General features: G+C 37.2%; 3 protein-coding genes and 1 pseudogene across 3 annotated transcripts; all 4 read right to left on the bottom strand.

Moving 5' to 3' along the window:
- Positions 1-255: 255 nt before the first annotated feature.
- On the bottom strand, positions 256-1,362 carry LOC107854213 (annotated as a pseudogene).
- Positions 1,363-1,513: 151 nt separating this feature from the next.
- LOC124899987 (probable GDP-L-fucose synthase 1) lies at positions 1,514-2,043 on the bottom strand. Its single transcript, XM_047415087.1, has one exon. It carries the CDS (start codon positions 2,041-2,043, stop codon positions 1,657-1,659), a length of 387 nt encoding a protein of 128 aa, XP_047271043.1. The 3' UTR covers positions 1,514-1,656.
- A 24-nt stretch (positions 2,044-2,067) lies between these two features.
- On the bottom strand, positions 2,068-3,445 carry LOC107854238 (putative GDP-L-fucose synthase 2). The gene has a single exon (XM_016699236.2). The coding sequence runs from the start codon at positions 3,174-3,176 to the stop codon at positions 2,235-2,237; it is 942 nt and encodes a 313-aa protein (XP_016554722.1). The 5' UTR covers positions 3,177-3,445; the 3' UTR covers positions 2,068-2,234.
- Positions 3,446-7,215: 3,770 nt separating this feature from the next.
- LOC107854240 (auxilin-like protein 1) lies at positions 7,216-23,718 on the bottom strand. The gene is made up of 11 exons (XM_047415086.1): positions 20,713-23,718; positions 18,494-18,640; positions 17,859-18,023; positions 17,626-17,652; positions 14,623-14,740; positions 13,310-13,406; positions 11,339-11,432; positions 11,134-11,212; positions 9,833-10,004; positions 8,764-8,844; positions 7,216-7,609 (listed from the first exon to the last, which is right to left on the bottom strand). The coding sequence occupies exons 1-11, from the start codon at positions 23,575-23,577 to the stop codon at positions 7,441-7,443; spliced, it is 4,014 nt and encodes a 1,337-aa protein (XP_047271042.1). The 5' UTR covers positions 23,578-23,718; the 3' UTR covers positions 7,216-7,440.
- Between the last annotated feature and the right edge of the window lie 1,505 nt (positions 23,719-25,223).

Raw genomic sequence — 25,223 nt, 5'->3', positions numbered from 1 at the left:
CTTCCCACCCCCCACATTAACATGTCCTAAATCAGCTATAATTCTCTAACAAAAACACCATTGTGTCAGCTAAATCATCGACTTGCAAAATTCCCTAAACGAAGAATCAGTTCCCCACACAACAACGTTATCAAGATTGTCAACGAGTGTATCACCAACAAGAAGTAAAACTCAATACAAACAAATCCATGCTTTTAGACAATTTCACAATGAACTATTGCAATATTAAACACGAATAGTTGAGAGAGGCACATCGAATAAAAATCGAATCTTTGGCAACAATAATTAACATAAACACATTACCCAAAATCAATACAACAGAGAATCAATAATTCAACTCAGCTTATTACAATCTTTGAACAGTCATACAAACAAGAATAACAATCTCATTATCTTGTAAACATTCAAAAATCACCTGAACTATTGCTTTCCATATTTCTCCACATTTAGTAGGTATCAATAAGACCATCTGGGAGCGAAATCTTTGGTGTCCAACCAAATCCAGCAATCTTCGAATTATCCATAAGCTTCCTTGGTGTCCCATCCGGCTTACTCGTATCCCAAACCAACTCCCCTTTAAACCCCACAATTCATTCACCAACTCTTCCAACTCCTTAATACGCACTTCCTTCCCACTCCACACATTAACATACTCCAACTCACTATAATTCTCTAACAAAAACACAACCGCATCTGCCAAATCATCGACGTGTAAAAACTCCCTTAACAGAGAACCACTCCCCCATACAACCACATTAACAAGTTTATTAACTTTCGCTTCGTGAAATCTACGTAACAATGCAGGTAAAACATGGGAATTCTCAAGGTGGAAATTGTCATTTCTACCATATAAATTCGTGGGCATTGCGTAAATAACATTAAAAATTGAATCTTTGGCAAAAGTAATTAACATAAACATGGTACCCAAAATCAGTACATCAGAGAATCAATAATTCAAGCTTATAATAATCTTTCAGCAATCCGAAGACATGAATAACAATAACAATCTCATAATCTTGTAAATAAACAAAAGTCACCTGAACTATTGCTTGCCATAATTCTCCACATACCATTTGTAGGTAACAACAAGACCATCACGAAGCGAAATTCTAGGTGTCCAACCCAATCCAGAAATCTTCGAATTATCCATAAGCTTCCTCGGTGTCCCATCGGGCTTACTCGTATCCCAAACCAACTCCCCTTTAAACCCCACAACTTCCTTCACCAACTCCGCCAACTCTTTAATACTCACTTCCTTCCCACTCCCCACATTAACATGCTCCTACTCACTGTAATTCTCTAACAAAAACACAACTGCAACCGCCAAATTATCGACGTGAAAAAATCTCCCTCAACAGAGAACCATTCCCCCATACAACAACCTTATATAAATCATTAACCTTCGCTTCGTGAAATCTACGTAACAATGCAGGTAAAACATGGGAATTCTCAAGGTGGAAATTGTCATTTCTACCATATTAATTCGTGGGCATTTCTCAAATAACATTAAAAATTGAATCTTTGGCAAAAATAATTAACATAAACATAGTATCTGAAATAAGTACAAAGAGAATAATTCAAGCTTATTATAATCTTTGAACAATCCGAAAACATGAATAACAACAACAATGTCATAATCTTGTAAACATACAAAAGTCACCTGCAATATTGCTTTCCATAATTCTCCACATACCATTTGTACGTATCAACAAGACCATCTCGGAGCGAAATCTTTGGTGTAATCTTCAAATTATCCATAAGCTTCCTCGGTGTCCCATCCGGCTTACTCATATCTCGAACCAACTCCCATTTAAGCCCCAGAACATCCTTCACCAACTCCGCCAACTCCTTAATACTCACTTCCTTCCCATTCCCCACATTAGCATGCTCCAAATCACTATAATTCTCTAACAGAAACACAACTGCATCCGCTAAATCATCGACGTGTAAAAACTCCCTTAACAACGTGAAATCTACATAACAATGCAGGTAAAAAGTGGGAGTTTTCAAGGTGGAAATTGTCATTTGACTCATTTCTACCATATAAATTTGTGGGCATTGCTCAAATAACATTAAAAATTGGATCTTTGGCAAAAATAATTAACAAAAACATAGTTTCCGAAATAAGTACATCAGAGAATCAATAATTCAAGCTTATTATAATCTTTGAACAATCCGAAAACATGAATAACAACAACAATCTCATATCAAGATACATCCAAAAGTCACCTGAACTATTGTTTGCCATAATTCTCCACATACCATTTGTAAGTATCAACAAGACCATCTCGAAGCGATATCTTTGGTGTCCAACCCAATCTAGCAATCTTCGAATTATCCATAAGCTTCCTCGGTGTCCCATCCGGCTTACTCGTATCCCAAACCAACTCCCCTTTAAACCCCACAACTTCCTTCACCAACTCCGCTAACTCCTTAATACTCACTTCCTTCCCACTCCCCACATTAACATGTTCCAAATCACTATAATTCTCTAACAAAAACACAACCGCATCCGCTAAATCATCGACGTGTAAAAACTCCCTTAACGGAGAACCACTCCCCCACACAACCACCTCATCAAAACCATTCACCTTCGCCTCGTGAAACCTACGCAACAATGCAGGTAAAACATGCGAATTCTCGGGATGAAAATTGTCATTCCTACCATACAAATTCGTCGGCATTGCCGAAATCGCATCGAAATTATACTGCAACTTATACGCTTGACACATTTTTACACCAGCAATCTTCGCAATCGCATACCACTCATTAGTCCCCTCTAATTCCCCAGTTAACAACGCGCTTTCGGGGATCGGTTGCGGCGCGAATTTAGGGTAAATACACGAAGAACCTAAGAAGAGCAACTTACGTACCTTGTACTTAAACGCTGAAACGACGACGTTCGTTTGGATTTGGAGGTTTATAGTTATGAATTCAGCTGGATAAGTGTTGTTAGCGTGAATTCCGCCGACTTTTGCGGCGGCGAGGATGACGTAATCGGGTTTTTGAGAGGAGAAAAACTCGTCAACGGAGAGTTGGTTAGTGAGATCGAGATCGGAATGGGAACGGAGGAGGAGATTGGTGAAGCCGAGCCTGGTGAGGTGGCGGACGACGGCGGAGCCGACGAGACCATGGTGGCCGGCGACGTAGATCTTGGCGGATTTGTCGATAGGCATATTTGGGTGTGAGGGATATTGATTGTGTGTGTGTGTGTGTGTGTGTGTGTGTGTGTGAGAGAGAGAGACAAATGAGAGATATGGGGAAGCATATATAGAGATAGTCGTGGTGTTAGAGTCAATCAAATATTTATCTAATTGTGTTGTATTTGAGTCGGCTTAATTAATTACATGAGATATTTATTTAGACCGGCGACGTAGATCTTAGCATATTTGTAGATAAGGAGGGGGTGGGTGGGTGGTTGTAGATGGAAATTGATCGTGTGTGTGAGAGAGATAGAAATAAAAAATATCGAAAAGTATATACAGAGAAAGATCACTCGGTCACTCTCCCATTCCTGAGTCGAGGCCCCCTCAATAGGTTCAAATTCTACGAGGGAAGGGGGGGGGGGGGGGGGGGCAGCGCAATGAATCAATCAAGAAGCTTATTTCGAGTGATTTCTGCTATCTAATTTGAGTTAGACAAGCAGAGAAGGTATTATGTCATCGATGACTGGTTTGTCTATCTAGTATAGTAGAGTAGAGGCACCAGAAGGGCGGAACGAGGAGAGGAGCTGAAAGCCACTATAAAAAGGAAAGCTCGATAATTATACCATGATAGTTAAAAAGACATGCACGGCCATCCTCGCCCTTCTTCGTTTTGATAAAAAAAATCTCGAGCTTCGAGCGATGGTCAAGTCAGCTCGATTAATTACACGTGATATTTATCTAATTGTGTGGTGTTTTTGAATCAGTTCGATCAATTACACGAGATATTTATCTTATTGTATGGGGAGAGATTGATCTAGTGTGTGAGAGAGAGAACTGAGAGATATGAGGAAGCATATATAGGATATAAACGTGGTGTTTAATTCAACTTGATTAATTATGCGAGATATTTATCTAATTTTACGGCGACTGGAGACATAGATCTTGACGAATTTGTCGATAGGCATATTTGGGATTTCTTTTTTTGTGTGTGACAGAGAGAAATGAGAGATACGGGGAAGCATATAGAGAGAGAGTTTGTGGTGTTCGAGTCGACTCGATTAATTACACGTGATATTTACCTAATTGTGTGTTGTATGAGTCAGCTCGATTAACTGTACGTGATATTTATCCAATCGTGTGGTGTCTAAGTCAGCTCGATTAATTACACGTGATATTTATCTAATCATGTGATTTCGAGTCAGCTTGATTAATTACATGAAATATTTATTTAATCGTATGGTATTCGAGTCGGCTCAACTAATTACATGTGATATATATCTAATTATCTGATTCAACTCAACTAATTACACGTGATATTTATCCAACCATTCATGCTCAAAACATATTCTTTAGAATTTGAATAGTTGCCTCAGACTTATCATTCATCTCGATCTGAAATAATGGAAATAGGCATATAAGATAAACGAACAATGTAGATTTTGGTCGATCTATTTGAATTGGAATAAATAAAATGAGTGAATTCAGTTAATTAATCCCTGAGTGTGTTAGTTTAAGTGCATCTCGACTGATTACATAAATATTTGTCCATCAAGATTAAGATGGGTACCACACAACTCTGTCCACCAAGATTAAGGCAGATTAGAAGAATACTAAAAATAGATATTCAATAGTTCTTTTTCAGTTTGAAAAATTAATATAATTTGTTATTTTTGTCCATTTTATCGTATCTATCAAATATTATTCGATACCTAATCTATGAAAATGCAAATATTGCGTTGAATGTACGGGCTTACTAGGAGTGATAGGATTAGAAATGAGACTATTCGGGAGTGGCTTCAGTGGAGGATAAGATGTGGGAAGTTAGATTGAGATGGTTCGGGCATGTGATGAGGAGGGGCACGAATACCCCAGTTCGTAGGTATAAGATGCTAGCTTTGGATGATTTCAGGCGGAGTAGGAGTAGATCGAAGAAATACTGGAGAGAGGTGATTAGACGTGACATAGAGCAGTTACAGCTTTCCGAGGATATGACCCTAGTACATGTGGGGGAGTCGTAGCCAATAGTTAGAAGAGTTTTGGGGCAGCCGGGCTGGTAGTCTTAAAGCTATGTTCAACGGTTGGAGCTGATAGTATGAAGGTATGGGGATGGTGGGTGCCTTCGTTAGTGTAGGGTATCACTTTGTGGGTGTCTTATGTATGCTATTTTTTTTTTTGTTTGATGCGTTATTACGACTTTAATTATTATTCTTTGTCTTGGGCCAGGGGTCTACCGAAAACAACTTCTCTACTTCTTCGGAGATAATGGTATGGATTATGTACATTTCACCCTCCCCAGACCCCACTATATGAAAATACATTGGATTTGTTGTTGTTGTATTTTGTTATTTTTTATAAGATATTTGTTAGATCAATAATGAACAAGCAAAAATAGACGGAAAAGGTTATGGTAGAAGAGGAATATGGTCAAAAGTCATTATAATCATTGGCCATAAATGCAATTATTAATTTGATGATAAAGTGGAATTGCACAAGTCATTTATGGAATAATAATCACTTTTAACCACAATTAAATATAGAAATTAGAGGAAGAAAAAAGATTCTTAATCTTTTTGAGATATATAATATTTTCTCAAACATAATTTATTTGAAATTATATGATACAAAGAATCTTATTCCTTTACAAAATATTCTTAATTATTTACTTATTTAGTTGATTAAATGTACCTTGCAAATTATTGAATGTAATAATTGAGCAATACTATAAAGTTTTAGCATTTAAGTATTTGATTGTGAAAAAGTCATTAGAATAATACACACATGAATCACATTTGATGACATGTATGTTTTAAAGTTTTATTTTTTTAATGATATCTAAAACTCTTAAATAACGGTTATCACATTATTTTGTTATTGTAACCGTTTCTTTTTCTCAATGCTATGTAGCAATGAAATCAAGGGTAAATAAATAAATATATAGAGAGAGAGATTTGTTAGGAACTTACTCGTCTTTAATTGAAGTATTTGTACCCAGCTATATGATAGAAGTTTTCTCAGCCAATCGTCAGGTGACAGTGGCGAAAAGTCAAGACTGGGGGAATATATTAAGGGGTCGTTTGGTAGGAGGAATAAGGATAACTAATCCCGATATTGATTTAGAAGGAAAGCTTATCCCATGTTTGATTGGAATAAAATGCATAGGATAACTCATCCTGGGATTAGTTATCCCGGGATTGGAGTATTTTTCTTATTCCTCCTTAAGGGTGGGATTACTAATACCGGATTTATGATCTCGGGATAACTTGTTTTCCAACCAAACGACCCATAAATGGATTATGTTGTTTTGGAGTAGCAAACAGAGCTTTTTTTTAAGACATGAGCGAATAGTAGGAACTAGATATTTATTACAATTTTTCGTGTGTGCTAGCCTATAGATTGATGGGAGTGTGGACGTCCGAATGCGTTTTGAGCGAAGGTAGAAAAACTATTTTCAAAAGGCCCTTAGAAATAAGGCAAAGGAGTAGTAGCATAACCGATAGTTGGTGGTGATAGGAGGCGGTATGCATCTCATGAAATCAGTCGAGATGCGAGAAAGTTGATCCAAACATCACGTTTATCAAAAATACTTTCAAGTTCAACTATTTAAGAACTAAATACCCAATGTGCAACACAACAGATGCGTTCGAAGAGAATAGAATGTACACAGACTTAACCCTACCTACCTCACAACAACAACATACCCAGTGAATTCTCGCCTAGTAGGGTCCAGGGAGGGTAAGATATACGCAGTCCATACCACTACCTCCGAAGATGTAGATAGGCTGTTTCCACTAGACCCCCGACAAATCCCTACCTCCCTCCCCTTGAAAGAAAAAGGGAACACCAGATGAAGTTCGGAGAGAATAGAGTGTACACAAACTTAACCCTACCTCCCTCACAACAATGGGGCCAACGGAGGGTAAGATGTACGCAGTCCATACCACTACCTCCGAAGACGTAGATAGGCTGTTTCCGCTAGACCCCCAGCAAATCCCTACCTCCCTCCCCTTGAAAGAAAAAGGGAACACATAGAAAATCAAGAATTTTCAACTAGAATTAAAAAGCAATAAAATGAAAAGATATGATCTTTATAATGTGAGGATCTTGTTATATCTTTCACAATAAAAGTGAAATAACTATGCTCAACAAGGGCATATTGCCAGTATAAATCAATGTAACAATGCTTATAAAACTAGTCTTTCTGTTCCTTTTCTCTTTTCTGCAATGCCTTTCTTTTGGTTTATTGAATTTTGTAGAAAACGCGATATGTAAAAATGATCGAATGAGAAAAAATAGGCTAACATGAATTCGATTTGATAATCGCTAGGCAAGAAGTAGATGTTCTCTTGCGTTTCAAACCCCAGGAGATGTCGAGTTTACTTGTGATTTTCTTTTTGCTGCCGAGATATACTTGACAGTTCGAAGCTCCACATTGGCACTTCACTTCCGGTCCAAACTGCACGAATCTGCAGAATACGAAAACAAAGATGTCTTATTCGGATTGAAACAGCAGTGTGAACATTGCATACTGTGCTAATTAGCCGAATGTAGATGATGTGAAAGTGTAGCACTACAACTTGAAAGCGCACGGTCAGGTTTTAGTTTCGGAGAACATGTGTATCGATAAGTTCACATGACTAAACTGTAAACCTTTAAGCTCCAAAAAGAGAAAAAAGTATCAAGTTCATCGTGCTTATAGCAAAACAGAATGCATGTGAAAGCTCGGAGTATTTATTTCGCAGACCATTCCTCACATGGAAATTCAACTATAAGAAACATTGGAGCAACTGGTAAAGTTGTTGCCATGTGACCAGGAGGTCATGGGTTCAAGCCTTGGAAACAACCTCTGGCAGAAATGCAAGGTAAGGCTGCGTACGATACACCCTTGTGGTGGGGCCCTTCCCCGGACACCGCGCATAGCGGTAGCTTTAGTGCACCGGGCTGCCCTTTATAAGAAACTATGAATGTCTTTCATTTTACTGCTATGGCCACAATAACAACTAACGTTGAGTTTTCTCATCAAGAACTTGAACCAGCAAAGAATTATGCCCTCGAGAGCCCAGTCTTTTCATTTAACTCGAAGCGATTTCTTTATTCTAGCATATCTTTCTATTCCACTGGTTATTATTGGATTTCTAACAGGCTTAGAACCAAAATCATCCCAAATGGCATATCAAACATTATATTTTGTGGCTCAAAAAGCAAAATTGAAGGCATATTACCACATCTTTGGTGGAAATAAAAAGATACATCAAACAAAATCACATATCTGGAAGCTTCCCCGGTTTCCCCTATGACATCATACAAACATCACACATATCGCTGAAAATAATATGGCTAAATAGCCGAAGATGTAATAGAAAGTAATTTTGTCTTCGTTCCCTGACACCAAACTCAAATGAAAAGGAGGTTTCTTCTTGTTGAGTAGCTCATACCAATCAATCGTACATATATCAGATATCATGTATAACCACAAGAGGTAAAAAAGCGTAGAGACATATATTACTGGCATGCCTTGAAGTTATCGCTAAAGGTTAGACAGATAAGAAGAATACGAGAACCTAAACAGCTTTGCCGCATGATATAACAGTTATAGAAGTAGCAACAAAAAGAAGCATACTTGTAATCGTAGGTCAGAGGCTCTCCTATTTCGATGGATTGAGCAGCAAAGACACCAACTCGAGTCTCGCCTTCAACTTGCCTTTAATAGGTAATAAAAGTAAACCATTACAAAATTGATTAAGGCACACAATGTGCATAAAGGAAGAACCACGTACGCTGAACTTTTAACACTTGCAACTAAGATATGATACATATGTGATTATCAGAAAAAGAAAAAAATGATTCGTAAGTTAGAAACTATACAGAAAAATAAGACATGGCATTGTACAGGTGTAGTTATATTAACCAATTCCTATGCAAGAATGGATGTTCGATACAGCGAGAAAACTTGATAGAAATTGAGCAATAACAGATGAGGACATCTCAAAGAAAAAGTTTATCGAGACAAGAATCTAAACTGACCAACATAGCTCAGGTGCCTGTAGAATATACCATCACATCATCTGAAAAATGCCATAATTCAGGATTTTCTGTGTCCTAGGATTTGACATAATGATATTTTCTGATAATGGGGCTGGTCTAATATTAACTCTTCCTCTAGTTGGAAGTTGGTGTGACAAGGTAGAATAAACAACTTCAATAGAATTTTTCTCTAGTATTCAAATAAAAACGAATAAACCTTAAAATTGAACAAAAATAAGGAGTGTATATATATGTTGCTCGAACTCAGCGAAAATACTGCCGTACCCATCACAGATCTCCAAAAATGCGCTACTTTTGGAGGATTTGACACACCCAGAATCATTTCTGAAGAGACCAAACAACATAGGCATATATTACTCTGAAAGCATGACATCATAAATGAAATCCATGTTTCTATTCTTTAATGTGGCTTAGGGCTATGGCATCCAACTTCAAAAAAGTCAAATCTGAGATGATAGTGTTTGAATATATCCTTTTCAAATTCAACTTAATGAGATCTTGACGTAGACCCGTGTTGTGGAACAGCTCTAGTCTGATCCGGAAAAGATGTCACTGGAATATGTTAATGCATACCAAAGCAATATCTGGTCTTAAAGAGCAGTGCAAACAATCTGAAACAAGGAAATGCTATTAGAAGAACTAACCATTTTTCCAATTTGCAATTAGGATCACAGCTATGGTTGAGAAAACGGGACAAGTTTCCCTTGAAAGTTGCATCAATTGTGAAATCTTTCCGTAGTTCACACATGTAGAAGTTTTTGTCTCCCTTGTATTTCATGTCCCATAGCCTTTTTTCACACAAGGCATCATCAATAACTGAAACATGAAAAGACAAACCAAATTAGAAAGCCTTAAAATGCTAGCTAAAACAAAATGTTTTTACATTCGATGATAGGCATAAAGATTGCACGGCAAATGGGTCACTAAAGGGCATTTACATGCAAAAGAGTTTGACATTTCTGCATCCAAATTAACTAGCAGAAAGTCTTCTGCTTGACACTGCACGTTTCAGGCATATGAGCCTGCTGAGCAGTACAAGGAATCATGGATGACATGATAGCAAATAGGTCTTCAGGAAAAGGATTTGCATGATACAAAGAGCTTCACATAACTGTGGGTTTACACCGGGTTTTCAATACTGAAATCCTGCGTGTTTATCCTAGTAATGGATAATATGTTATATGGTGACAATATCGTGCTAATTGACAAACCGACAAAAGGCATCAATAAAAATGTTGAATTGTGAAAAGCACTCTAGTCAGTAAGGGTTCACAATGAGTAGAAGTAAAACATGATATATGCAATGCAAGTTTAGTCAACATAAGGAGATTGAACTTGCTGTGGGACTAGACATTATTGCAAAATACCTAAATACTAATGATTCAGATATCTAGGCTTGACGTTCCAGGAGAATATTGAGATAGATAAAGATATTAGATAGAATCAAAATCCGATGGTAGAGCTGGAAAAATGTTATCGGAGTGTTATGTAATAAGAAGTATACCTACCAAAGTGAAAGGCAAGCTCGATAGAACAGTTATCTATGAAATATTGGGACACTAAGATTCAAAATATCCACCAAGATAAGTGTCTCAGATGCGGATGCAGATGCTAAGATGGACGCCTGGTCATACAAAATTAAACGACTGAAAATGACCAGGGTTGATAGAAAATTCAACTACCACGCGTTAAAGATAGGAGGCTGCTTGAGATGGTTTGACAATGTCTTGCATCAAGAATTCATATAGTCGACGCCAAATTTCTTTAAATTAAGGCATAATTGTTATTTGGTGCAGAGCATAACATTATATAGATAAGTGTTGAATGTGAATACTTGAAAGATGGTATAAGCACAAAAATACATTTATGTGTACTAGAGATGTAGAAACATGAATAGCTCAGAAAATTATTTAAGAGTTGACAGCTTCACTTGTAAGAGAATCACCTTCGCCAATGTACTCAATTATGAAATCACCTTTGTTTATGGATTCAGCTGCTACTACCCCCCAACCACAAAGTTCAGTCTGTAAAGCAACACAGGGAAGAATGAACCAAATCAATGCATGAAGACATTCTACCACTTATAATAAAATATGATAATCAAAACCATAAGCTGGATTCAAGGAAACCTGAGTACTAAAGTATCACACCTTGACAACTTTTACCCTTTTATCTCTCCGAAACGGTCTGTTTGAGCACATATCAGAGCAATGGCACGCCTTCGAACAACTTATGCATTGAACCCTATTATGTCACAATTTAACCGTCAAGAAGGCTCCTTGTAAATATACAGCACAGCAATTCATGTTGACATAGTTATTGAGCTTCAAAATGGGAAGACTAATACACTTCATTCAGATTGGCAAACGTGTTTTGATAGACCTTCATTGCTGCTACTGGAACCCCATTCCCACTAAAATTATCTAACATGCTAGACAAGGAAAGGTAGTACAGATTTCTAGAAGATCAATGAGATAACAGAGCACATTGTAGAAAAAGCTGCAGTAAACTGAAGAATTACTCCCTTCAAGGCTTCCATTGTTGTCTAACTATAATAATTGAGCAGCAAGATCAATAAATTAGTTTGACTTGCCTATTTTATTTATGGAGATCACAGAATATGGTGAAGTAGTTATTAGCATTGGTGCCAATATTGCTAGACAACAACTACAGTCCCATAAGTGGGGTCTCTGGAGGGTGGTGTCCACACAGACCCTATCCCTTCATAGAGTAGAGAGGTTGTTTCAGATAGACCCTCGGCTCAAGAAAATATTGCTAAACAAGTATACTCAAAATTATGATTTCAATTTAAATCATTTAATGGATATAAAAGTTAACAGTGCACTCTAAAGGTGTATAAAGATCTACCTTCAACTGAAGCAAGTCTAATATTTTGGTGAAAATCACAATAAGAAGCAGTTAAAGGTGTATTAACTGTCTGCATGTCCATAGCGATTGATACAAGTAAAGTATGGGGCTTTGAGGCTGAAAAACCTGAGAATTCAGAAGAAAATCCTAATATACAAGTAGTTTTGAACAAAAGTAGATGTTTGGAAGGAACTGATTAAAGCAAGTGCAGAATGGACCGTCAATGGTGCACAAGGGCTATGACATCCACATTCAAGCGAGGTATGGAAAAGTATCAGGAGCCTTGGGGATGAATACTAACATTTTTGTAAAGCTGAAAATGAAAAACAATGAGAGAACAAAACTTTGGCTCGACTGTTGGATGGAGGTACGACTAAAAGAACTAATTTAACATTTGCAACATCAAAGGATATTACAAAGGCAGAATGCAGAAATGGCAACATCAGGAACATAAGATTCAGGAGAAGTTTCCAAGAGGGGAGCAGAGTCAATAAACCAGCTCTTCTCTAAGATGAAAGGGTTTTGAAACTTTGCAATTGAGCAGGAAAGTTTAATATGAAAAGAAAGAAAGGTGGGGAATTTTCATCAGATTCTCTGTTCTGCCGAGAGATCGAAGTATAACAGTTGTCGTGTTATCCCAATGAAGTGTCAAGAAACAAATGCAGCAAGAAAATGTCCTTGGGAAGCAAAAGTGACAGGTTTTGTGTGGATGCAACCTGAAACTTGAACCTAAGATAATTTAGAGAAGATAGGAGTCAGGACTTCAGTTGGCAAACAGTAGTTACTTAAGCTCACCTTGTTTCATCAAAAAACAATAGTTACATAAATAATTATAGTTGAGGGACAACTGTAAACCTACTTCTGCACTGCACTTTTAGCTGGAAGTATGGAATTTATATAAGTATATTGTTGGTATACAATGGGTTACTCCTGCAACAGTAAAGGAATGTTGAAGACATGGAAACTGAAAAAAAAAAATCCAATTTGTCAACCAAATGTCATAAAAGAAAGAGGGTGCTCTAGGAACCTTTGCTGTACAGGACCTTATCCTAAAACTGAGACTCTAATGCACAAATAATATCATAATATAGGCTTAACTTTCTCAAAGTTGCATCAGAATATAAATCTCCAGACTTCCCTACGATTCACATCAGGAATGACAACACCAAATCATTGTACATTTTGACAATTAGTAAGAGAAAATTCCAGGCCGGCAAGAACAGACTAGAAAACCACACAACCATTGGCATTACCTGCAAACACAATTGTCCGAGCATTCTGTGGATCTGCAGCTTGTGCACCCAATATCAGCATTAACGCCATCACGTTTTTTCTTAATGAGGTAAACATCTAATTCAGTCAAGGTTTTTCTGCATAGTGCTACTTTTCCTGACAAACTAACATGGTGAATTATGATTTATGTGCTTCTGTGATGCAGTTTAAGTTTTTTGTTTCTCTACACATTGCAATAAAGGAAATTTACTTGAATTTTCAAAAACCAAAAACAAGATATGCTATTGCCACCAAGACCAAGTGTATGTAGTAATGGTTTGAAGGGCAAGTGTTTTTGCTTGTTTCAACCATGGCAAATGAACAATGCAGGGAATACAACAGATACTTATGTGCATATGGCTATGGCCCAACCAGATTGGAAATTTGAACCTATTTTCAAGTAATTGATTGGGCCTTTGCTTCTTCATTTCATATAGAAAACAAAGGTTACATTGAACTAAATTCATATTATGAAGATCATGTCATTGTTTTCAAGTGAGAGAGACTTAGAAAAAGGACTAACTGAGACTCAAAGTTGCACAAGCTTATGACGAAATCGGTTCTGTTCTTTTAAAGATTGAGAAGCTGATCACACCCTTTTTCTATATGATAAACTCATCCACAGAACCCCTTATTCAAGAGTCGATGGTGGATCATTCTCTCATCTCTCTTGATGACTTGAACCACCAACCTAGAGGGTCATTTCCACTAGGTTATCCCTCACTTCACTACAACAAACCCATCTCTTCATTTATCAGAAAAAATATATTTAGTCGACTACGGATTGTTCTCCTTGTTATGCTTTCTCTGCTACTATTCACTATTCTTGTATTATTGAGTTAGAAGTTTATCAAACTTATAGACTAGAAAAGCCATGGAACTTATGCCTAGCTTGTAAAAAATTATGCGTCACCTTATTCTTATTTTTGAGATCACTAGAACTTAGTATAAGTCAACGTCTCCATTATAGGTGTCTTTCTGTCTACAGCAGCATATAGAAACGTTTAGCAAGAGCTAAGTATGTAATCAAGAAGAATTAATGATAGGAACAGTTTCCGTGAAAAGGATTAAACAAGAGAAAAGAAAAAAGAAAGACTACACACATCGAAGACTCAACAGTATTAACTTAGGAAGATAAATTTAAACAACCTCATAAAAATTAGATTGATATCAGTTGATCGTTCATTGGAATAAAAAATAACTATGATATCAGTCGTCCATTCATTGAAATGCTTACAACTACAATGCAAATCCAAAATTTAAGAAGACTTGGCAATGAATATGCAAAGGATACTTCTCTTGATATGCACGTATGGAGGTGGTTCAAATCTGTTGTCAATCATGTCTTTCCAACTTAAGTCAATCTTGAACTCCTCCTCCACGTATGGTAAAGGCAAATTAGCAAATATCTCCTGTAATTTTGAGGTTAAAATAAGTAAATCAGTTATTGATTCCAAGCTAAAGGAAACGCTACACGGAATCTTCTCAAAATAATTAACCCAGAGTTCTTAAAACTGTGAGATCTTCAACGTTTATGAGGAATAAGTAACAATTTTTCCATCCTTCAATAATTAGAGAACCCTGGATTCTAAGTATTTAAATGAACTAAATGCCCACACAAGTTCATACTATTTGTATCAAATATTGAATGATATAGATATATTGAGAAAGTCAACATAGATGGTAATGAACTTAAAGGGGGACAGAGAAAATATTATAGCATGATTTTATTACCAACTATCTAATAACAAAAGGAAGAGCAGATTGGTTTTAATTTATCTGTTAAAAAACAATGCATTGTGAAGGTGAGGCACACAGACCAAATGGATTCACTTTTTGACATTCTTTGATCACTACTAAGACAGTATGAGTGTTCATATGATGGATTACCTACATTGCTCGGACTCTTTATTTTGGTGCCGCAACCGTGTCGACACGAAATGAGTGTGTGGGATTTGTACACGATCGGTCGATCTGGTACAATTTTTTTGACATTCTTTGATCACTAGTAAGACAGTATGAGTGTTCATATGATGGATTACCTAAATTGTTTCTTAAGTTGCTCGGAATCTTTATTTTGGTGTCGCAATCATGTCGACACAAAATGTGTGTGGGTGTGGGATTTGTAACCGATCGATCGATCTGGTCAACTGATTTTTGGTACTACAACAACATACCTAGTGAAATCTCATTAAGTGGTGTCCGGGAAGAGTAGAGTGTACGCAGACCTTATGTCTACCTCTTGGAGGTAGAGCGGCTGTTTTCAGAAGACCATTGGCTCAAGAGAAGCAAATCAAAGTAGCAATGGAAAGGAAAAACGGCAATGAAGAAAAACATGACAACTAATATGAAAGCAGAATCGGCGGAGAAATACCATACACATTCAATGATTCCTGTAATCAAACAATAGTTAAGGTAAAATTGAAGAAAATGGAATACCTTATTTTTAGAAACTTCTATGTCACTCACTTTCCTTTTATCTCTTTCCAGGATTCTCCTCTTGATCAATATTCTCCTCAGGTTTTCAGACAATATCTATAATTTAGGTTTTATAACTCTATTTTTTAAATAATTGGATTATTTTTAGCCGGATCTCAGCACCCGTATCCATACCCGGATCCGTATCTCCAAATCCTAGATTTTAGATCATGAAGGATCCGCACTCCTATTAGACACCCGCACCCGTATCCGAGCAACATAGACTGTTTCTACCATATGTGGGCTTATTTGATGAGAGTTATGACGTTTCTTTTGTTGTACTTATCCCAAAGAAGAGTGGTGCTAAGGGACACAAGATTTAGACCGACTAGTCTGGTCAGTAATTTAATAATGAAGTGCTCATAAAGATAAAAATAGGTGATGGATGCACTTAACTTCAAATTTGTTGTGTGTGTATATATGTGGATGCAAATTCCTGATGTAGTTCTAATAACAAATGAGTTTGTGGATACAAGGTCAAGTGGAAGCATGAGGGTTTTTTTGCAAACTCAATATTAAGAGAGTTTATGATCATAGAACTTGGACTACCCAATATGTGTGTGTGCACACATGCGTGTTTGACGATTTAGGTTTGGATATGGTGCTCAAATTCTTGATTCATGTGAAAAGCACTATTTTTGAATTATTTGGGACTTCAAGGATAAGATCCATGCAACTTTTATGTTATCTGATGGAGCACCTCAATGGATTAATATAGAAAATTGCGGTAGGGACAACATTGAAGGATGCATACCATTAGTTGTTTAGTTTGGTGAAGGATAAAGAGGACTTTGTAGCCAATTATTTGAAAAGGATGACTACATCATGTGAGATATAAGCTTGAGGAAAGCCATCTAAGTGTAAGATGCAATCTTAACATGGAATAACTTAATGAAGATAAGGAAGATTGTCATAAGATGTAGTTTGGTCAAAGGCTCACTTAAAGAATGCTTGAGCCCTAAAACGAGGTGTAAAACCTGTTGAGCATTTCACCTCACTTCATGGGTGCTTCAATGTCCTCGTCAAGGCTTCAAGGTTTACTTTCCTTGCCGATAAGCAAAATCATGAAGATGCGGCAATAAACAATTAATATTTACTGTATCGTAATTTGTTCCAATTTCCTTATCATTACATATGTTATTCATGCTTATAACTATTAGTCTTAGACTACACACATACTTGTATTTTTCTACAGTTGCACCTTTCTTCATTAAAGCTCATCTCATTTTTATGCGTTTACAACCTAAATGGACCTTAGAACTTTTTTGTGTTTTTCGTCTTTGATAACACCAATAAAATGATGTTTGTTTAAAGGGGATGAGAAAAGGACTAGTCGGATCACATATACATGGACCCTTGTACTACTTTTTTGATTGTTATAAATGAACTCTTGTACTTTTGTTGCTCAATATTTCATTTAACGTTACAATAGATAATGGATGAAGTAGTGCCTTGTCGGAGACTATAGAAGATTGATAGCGAGAAGAAAAATTAACTCGGAAAACAACGTAGTGTATGTATCTTTCTTTGACTTCCTTGGCAGCATATAGATAGAAAAATGTTCTAGAATAGCGACAGACAATAGAAGTATAAAATTATTTTTTAGTGAATTTATAATATTTTCACAAAGAGAACCCCTTGCTGTATAGAAAATTGGGTCAACTTCGTAAAAACAACTATTGTCGAATCATAATTTCAATGACGGCATACACTTGACGCCATCTTACTATGCTATTAATGAAAGGTTTTTAGTATTAAAGAAATGAAAGGCTTTCATCAAGAATTACATGCAACGAACATGGTTTAATAAATGTCTAACCTCCAAATTACTTGTTGAGGATTCATGCTGCTTATGAAACAAGATACGTCAGTCCTGTCATGTCAGCCGGCCTAATCAATCAAAAATAAAGATCCAGTGATAGAAACTACTATTATATTGAAATTTTGCTTTTCGTTCATCGATTACTTCATCAGTGTTTTACAAAAGACGTCTCTTGGAGAACTTATCTAATAGAAATAGAACTGTGCTGATGAACAAATGAAGAGATTGACCTTCTGCAAACACCAATCAGATGGATGCTTCCAACAAATAACTCGCCCTGGCTGATAATTTAAATGAACCACGTGCTCTGGAAATGCTGCACACTTATCATGTGATGCTAGTGGACATTTGATGCACCGCCAGAGATGTATCTTTTTATTACAAACATAACATACCTATTCCGGAAAGAAACATCATATACACACCAGTTATACTGATCATCTCAAGACAAGAGCATGGTATTTAACTAATCGATTTTATGCAATTTTGTCTAAACACAACTGGAGCCTTGTAGATGGGAAAATGCACAAGGAGAAGGACAAATGATATTAGTCTTTTGCTCTACCAGATAAATCATAGTTTAGCTCAAAAGTAAAAGTTCCATGGATTCCACAGCAAAAATTTTAAGCAGTAGATATAAGTGGTGTACTACTTTGTTGAAGGTAAGATACTAGCATGTTGTTAAAAGCAGAGCAGGGAATCAGAAAGCTTTAAGAAACGAAATGTACATAGCTAAAACTACTGTACAACTCAAAGTGAGTGAGAATAAATTGTGCTAATCAAATCCAAATCAAACATATTAAGTAAGAAATCTGTTTTGTGATCATTCAGCCAAGAATCGAGATTTATGCTAAATCCAACTTACATGTTGAGGGCACTTAAACATTTTGGGAGATGATAGCCCAAGTTTTTCTTTAGCACATTGTAAGTGGAAAACTCCTGTACAATCTCGAACAGAGCATTTTACCTCGTCACCTGGAAATATTAATCTTTGGCAAACAGAGCATTCAACCTGACACAAGATTTCAAAACATAGGAAAAGTACTATCAATTGATCAAATAAAACATCTAACAAATGTATGTCTACTAAAACTTTTAAATAGAAGAGAGTAAGGGGCTTTGCTTCTGCATGTTTCTTACTTCTCAGCCCCACTCATTCAACAGTATGTTATGATACTAAATGCAACAATATCATGCATTAAAGAGCACAAGATTAATTATTTTGCAGTTCTTGATTGCCGGTGGGATAAAGATTCCAACGTTCTCTGAGTTACTTTAAAGGAGACAAGTTGTAGCCAACCCAAGTTGACCTAGCTCATGATGTTTGACTCCAGTGTTATCAATTGCTTAAAACTAAATATAGCATTGAGCTCTCTTGGTGCTCCAAGTGTAAAGCTAATAAAGTGTTGGTTTCAGTAACAAAGTAAGCAAATGGAGAAAAATCAATTATACATTCATATATAATTCAAGAATAATAGAGTTACCTAGTCCATGTTGTTTGGGAGATGTGGAAAGTTTCTTACACACACACACACACATATATATGGACCTCATGCCTAACTCGACCCTGGATACTAGCTCATGAGTTGAGGATTGTCAGCACCATGTAAGGAGACAAACAGTTCATTTTCTAAATCAATGTATGAACTTTAACACCCTCCTCCCCAACATACTCATGTCTAGACAAATATAACATGGAGAGACCAACATCAGGTAACTGAGAATGAGCATCGGTTTGACCTCGATACCATGTTAAAGAGAATGAACATTAAGCCAAGCTTAAACCCAAAAGGTAGCTCATGGGGTATACTAGTGAAGACTACTCAACACTATATAAAGGAGAAATCTCACTTCATCCACAATGCGATACACTTATTAACTAATAACATAAACAACAATTACAAGGGAAAACTCTGATTAAGTGAAATCATTAGATATTATCATTGCACCCTTCAGGATGGAGTCTACTAGTAACCACGTTCTCACCTTAGTGACTTGGTCCTAAATTGAACCCCTCTCTGAACAACATGAAATGATCAACCTATTTCAAATCTAACTTCAAGGAACTTAGGGACTTGCTAATGGAAAAAACTACCTATTTGAACACTATTGACCTCAAGCTTTACTAAGATATAAGATAAAATAAAAAATGAGCTTAAGCTGAAGTCACACAAAATGAGCTTGCATAACTTGCTATTTGTTAGCAGCCATAACCATTTGGCTTTGAAGATTCTCTCCACCTATATCTCAGGAAAGAACAAATAAAGCAAAGCTAGGTAGATTCAGCTGCTTAAAGAGAGTGTACATCCGACATTCAAGAAGTGTACTTGGCATTGATTGTGACAATTTAGATGTAGATGAACCGATTTCACAAGCTAAACACTTCCTATGATGCACACAAACAGAAATGTCTCATTTCATAGTTGACACCCACCCATGATTTTCTACAGTTTCTTATATTTATATCTTATGGCCAATCCCAAACGGTAATAGCATAAACCAAATGACTACATTTTCTACTGGCATACTTCAAATTCAACAACAACAAACATACCACTGTATTCTACAAACTGGATTTGAGAAGGCAGAGTGCAGGCAAACCTTATCACTACCTTCGGAGGTATAGAGGGTGTTTCCATGCATATTTCTAATTCAACAACATACCCAGTGTAATCATACAAATTGGGTTTGGAGAGGGTAGAGAGTACGCAAACTTACCACTACCTTGGGAGGTAGAGAGGGCTTCAAATCCAATAACGACAACAACATACCCAATGTAATCCCACAAGTGGAGTTTCAGGAAGGTAGAGTGATACCCCTACTTTGGGAGGTAGAGAGGTTGTTTCCGGGCATACTTCAAATTCAACAACAACATATCCAGTGTAATAGCATAAACCAAACAACTACATTTTCTACAGGCATACTTCAAATTCAACAACAACATACCCAGTGTTAATCCTACAAATAGGGTTTGCAGATGGTATAGTGTACGCTAACCTTACCCCCTACTCAGCTATTTAAGGGCATATTTCAAATTCATCAACAAAAATCATTAAAAGAACAAAACACAAACAAGAATATTACCGATTTCGGAGCATGAACAAGAAATGGCAATACACAATTACGTTTATCCACACCAGCATTAACTTTCCTCTCAACCCAATCTTTAACAAACTCATCCAAACTCTTTTTCACCGCCAACCCACCACCACTAGACCTCAAAACCCCAACTTCCAACTCACCACACCCATTATTCTCCAGTTTCAACTCATCTTCCTTCTCTTCCAACTCAACACACCCATCATTTTCCGACATCAACTTATCTTCCTTCTGTTCCAACTCAACACACCCATCACTTTCCGGTATCAACTTGTCTTCTTTCAGCAACATAGTGAATGAATTTCCGTCGGAAACTAGTGCTTGAACCTCGTCTTCTTTTGATTCCAACACAGCACAATCACCATTTTCCAGCATCAACTCGTCTTCTTTCTGCAAAATAGGGAACCCCGGATGGGAATTCCCGTCAGAAACTAGTTGATGGACCTCCTCTTCTTTCTGTTCCATCTTACTACACCCATCATTTTCTGACATCAACTCAACACACCCATCATTTTCAGACATCAACTTGTCTTCCTTCTCCTCCGGCTCAACACACCCACCATTTTCAGGCATCAACTCGTCTTTTTTCTGCAAAATAGGGAACCCCAACTGGGAATTTCGGTCAGAAACTACTGCCTGGACCTCATCTGCTTTCAATTCCAGCTCAACGCACCCACCATTTCCCGACATCAACTCATCTTCTTTCAATTCCAACTCACTGCGCCCATCATTTTCCGGTTTCAGATCATCTTCTCTGTGCAAAATAGAGAACCCCAACTCGGACTTTCCGTCAGAAACTACTGCCTGAACCTCGTCTTCTTTCGTTTCCAACTCAGCACAACCACCATTTTCCAGCATTAACTCGTCTTCTTTCGGCAAAATAGAGAACCCCAACTGAGAATTTTCGTCAGAAACTAGTGCCTGGACCTCATCTCCTTTTAACTCCAATTCAGCACAACCACCATTTTCCAGGGTCAACTCATCTTCTTTCTGTTCCAACTTAACACACCCATCATTTTCTGCTATCAACTCGTCTTCTTGCATCAAAGTAGGGAACCACAACTGAGAATTTTGGTCAGAAACTAGTCCCTGAACCTTATCTTCTTTCTGTTCCAACTCAACACACCCGTTATTTTCCGACACCAACTCATCTTCTTTCATCAAATTAGAGGACCCCAGCTGGGAATTTCTGTCGGAAACTAGTCCCTGGGCCTCATCTTCTTCCTGTTCCAACTCAGCACACCCACCATTTTCCGGCTTCAGATCGTCTTCTTTCAGCAAAAGAGGAAACCCCAACTGGGAATTTCCATCAGAAACTACTGTGTGGAACTCATCTCCTTTCGATTTCAAATCAACACACCCGTCATTTAACTGCATCAACTCATCTTTTTTATGCAAAACAGGGAATCCCAACTGAGCATTTTGGTCAGAAACTAGTTCCTGGACCTTGTTTACTTTCAATTCCAACTCACTATACCCACCAATTTCCGGCATCAACTCATCTCCTTTCACTTCTGACTCACCACACCCATCATTTTCCAGCATCAACTCTTCTTCTTTCTGCAAAATAGAGAACCCCAACTGAGAATTGCCATCAGAAACTGGTCCCTGGACCTCCTCCTCTTTGTGTTCCAACTCACTACACCGATCATTCTCCAGTTTCAACTCATCTTCCTTCTCTTCCAACTCAACACACCCACCATTTTCCGTCATCATGTCATCTTCTTTCATCAAAATAGAGAACCCCAACTGGGAATTTCGCTCAGAAACTAGTCCCTGGACCTCATCTTCTTTCGACTCAAGCTCAACAAACCCATCATTTTCCGACATCAACTCGTCTTCTTTAAGCAAAATAGGAAACCCCAATTGAGAATCTCGGTCAGGTTCACTTGAAACTTTGACATTTCCATCAGAAACTAATGCCTGGACCTCATCTTCTTTCGATTCCAGCTCAACACACCCACCATTTTCCAGCTTCAGCTCGCCTTCTTCAAGCAAAATAGGAAACCCCAACTGAGAATTCCAGGCAGATTCACTTGAAACTTCGACATTTCGGTCAGAAACTAGTGCCTGCAACTCATCTCCTTTCAATTCCAGCTCACTATACCCAGCATTTTCCGGGTTCAACTCCTCTTCTTTCATCAAAATGGGAAACCCCAATTGGTCATTCCCGTTAGATTCACCGGAAACTTTGAAATTTCGGTCAGAATTAAGTCCCTGGACCTCCTCTTCTTTGTGTTCCAAGTCACTATACCCGTCATTTTCCGGTTGCGGATTGTCTTCTTTAAGCAAAGTAGGGAACCCCAACTGTGAATTTCGGTCAGATTCACCGGAAACTTGGACATTTCGGTGAGAATTTAGTCCCTGTACCTCCTCTTCTTTCAATTCCAACTCACTATACCCATTATTTTCCGCCATTAACTCATCTTCTTTAAGCAAAACACTAAACCCCAACTGAGAATTTCGGTCAGATTCACCGGAAACTTCAACATTTCGGTCAGAATTTAGTCCCTGGACCTCGTCTTTTTTCAATTCCAACTCACCATACCCATTATTTTCCGCTATTAACTCATCTTCTTTAATCAAAATAGGAACCCCCAACCGAGAATTTCGGTCAGATTCATCGACAATTCGGTCAGAAACTACTGCCTGAACCTCGTCTTCTTTCAATTCCAACTCAACACAACCACCATTTTCCTTGTCCAGCTCATCTTCATTAAGCAAAACAGGAAACCCCAACTGGTTATTTCTATCAGATTCACTTAATACTGCCATACCTTGTTCAGACAATAATGATTCATCTGGTGCAGATGGTAATTGAAGATCCAAAAGATTGGCAAAATCTGGCATTTTTTGGCTTAATGGGTAACCCCCTTAACCAGCTAAAGATTGATAGGAAGTGGGTTTGGCTGCATCTACTCTCTCTCTCTCTCTCTTCTCTCTCTGTGAGAGAGTGAAAATGGATTTTGGGTGGGAAATTTCAGTGGGCGGGAAAGATGAAATTTTTATAAGAAAGTCAGGGGTAAAAGTGATAAATTCAAGATTTTTGGGGGAATAGTTTAATATAAGGAAAAAGGACATAAACATACACGTTAATTTATCATATTTACACAAATATCCATACTTATAAAGTAATTACAAGAATCTCAACTAATTAATGTATCTTTGTTGGATATATCTGAAGTTAATTATGTATCTCGATGCACTCAAAATTGAAAAAATGTATCACAAATTAATTATGTATCTTTACAAAGGAAAAAACGTATTTTCATTGAATATATTGTATCTCGACAGACCAAAATTAAAAAAAATGTATTTAGAGCTAATTATATATCTTTACAAAGAAAAAAATGTATCTTCGTTGGATGTATCGGGAACTAATTATGTATCTCGATAAATTCAAAATCAAAATTTTCAATAATTATGCAAAATGTTGAGATTTTCTATACTTAAACTCCAAACTGTCGAATTTTATATTGTTTGCCTTTAAAAATAATATTGTAGTATATAATTTATCAGAGTGAGTTATAGGAATGTGTCACTTTGATTCGAATGTAACTTTATGGTGGTTGGATTGATTATTTTATTTAGTCGTGGCATGAACGAACTTCTTTGTTGTGATTTTGCCTCTAAAGCTAACTTCTGCTCCTCATTCCTCTCCTGACGGATAGGATCCTTTTGGGTCCTTTTTACGTAACACTCTCGGTCGTTTAAGAGGACTGACTATCTTTCTCTTTATACGCGATATATGAGACTGAGTATTGGTCAGTACAAAATTCTCGTGTCTGAAAGATAAGGGTGGTAGAGATTGAGGACTTTAAAGTGAATGTATAGGTATACTAAGAGAGATAAGATCGTGAATAGAGATATTGGGACAAAGTGGGAGTAGCCCCTATGGAAGACGAGATACGTACAGTGAGTTTGAGATAGTTCAGACACGTGAAGAAAATATATGTAGATGTCTTGTTTAAGAGGTGTGAAAAGTTGGTTGTAATTGTTTTTGAGGAGGGGTAGAGGCAAGCTCAAGAAATAAAGGATTATCTAACAACATAGGAGGCGTTTGGCAATGAAAATTGTTTACTTCTTTTCGGAGTGCAACTCTGAAATACATATTTGGACACGAAATTTCAGAAAAAATCGTTAGAAATCAAAAACTAATAGTCGATAAATCGAATGGATAGTATTTGAAGCCCAACCAAACCTATCAATAAACAACCCTAGCGACAAGGTTCAGAGGTAATTTGTGTATGCATCTCGACTAATTGATTTGAGTATTTATGTGGTGCAAAACTTCATACACCAGTGCGAGTATCTATCAAGAGTGGAGTGATGATTTGGTACCACTCTAGCGGCTCGCTCTAAAATAATGTTTAATTTTATTCGTAAAATATCCAGTTAAATAATGTGCCTCAACACATTTGGAGAAAAATTATATAACTCTCAACTTTGAGTCTAGAATCTCTTAAAACCGCGCAACGAAAAGGTTCTTTATCAAC

Source organism: Capsicum annuum, chromosome 7, assembly GCF_002878395.1.
Source record: "Capsicum annuum cultivar UCD-10X-F1 chromosome 7, UCD10Xv1.1, whole genome shotgun sequence".
In the NCBI taxonomy this organism is placed as follows: domain Eukaryota; kingdom Viridiplantae; phylum Streptophyta; class Magnoliopsida; order Solanales; family Solanaceae; genus Capsicum; species Capsicum annuum.
Note: the sequence above shows the minus strand (reverse complement) of the source record. Positions and strands in the feature narration are given on the sequence as shown.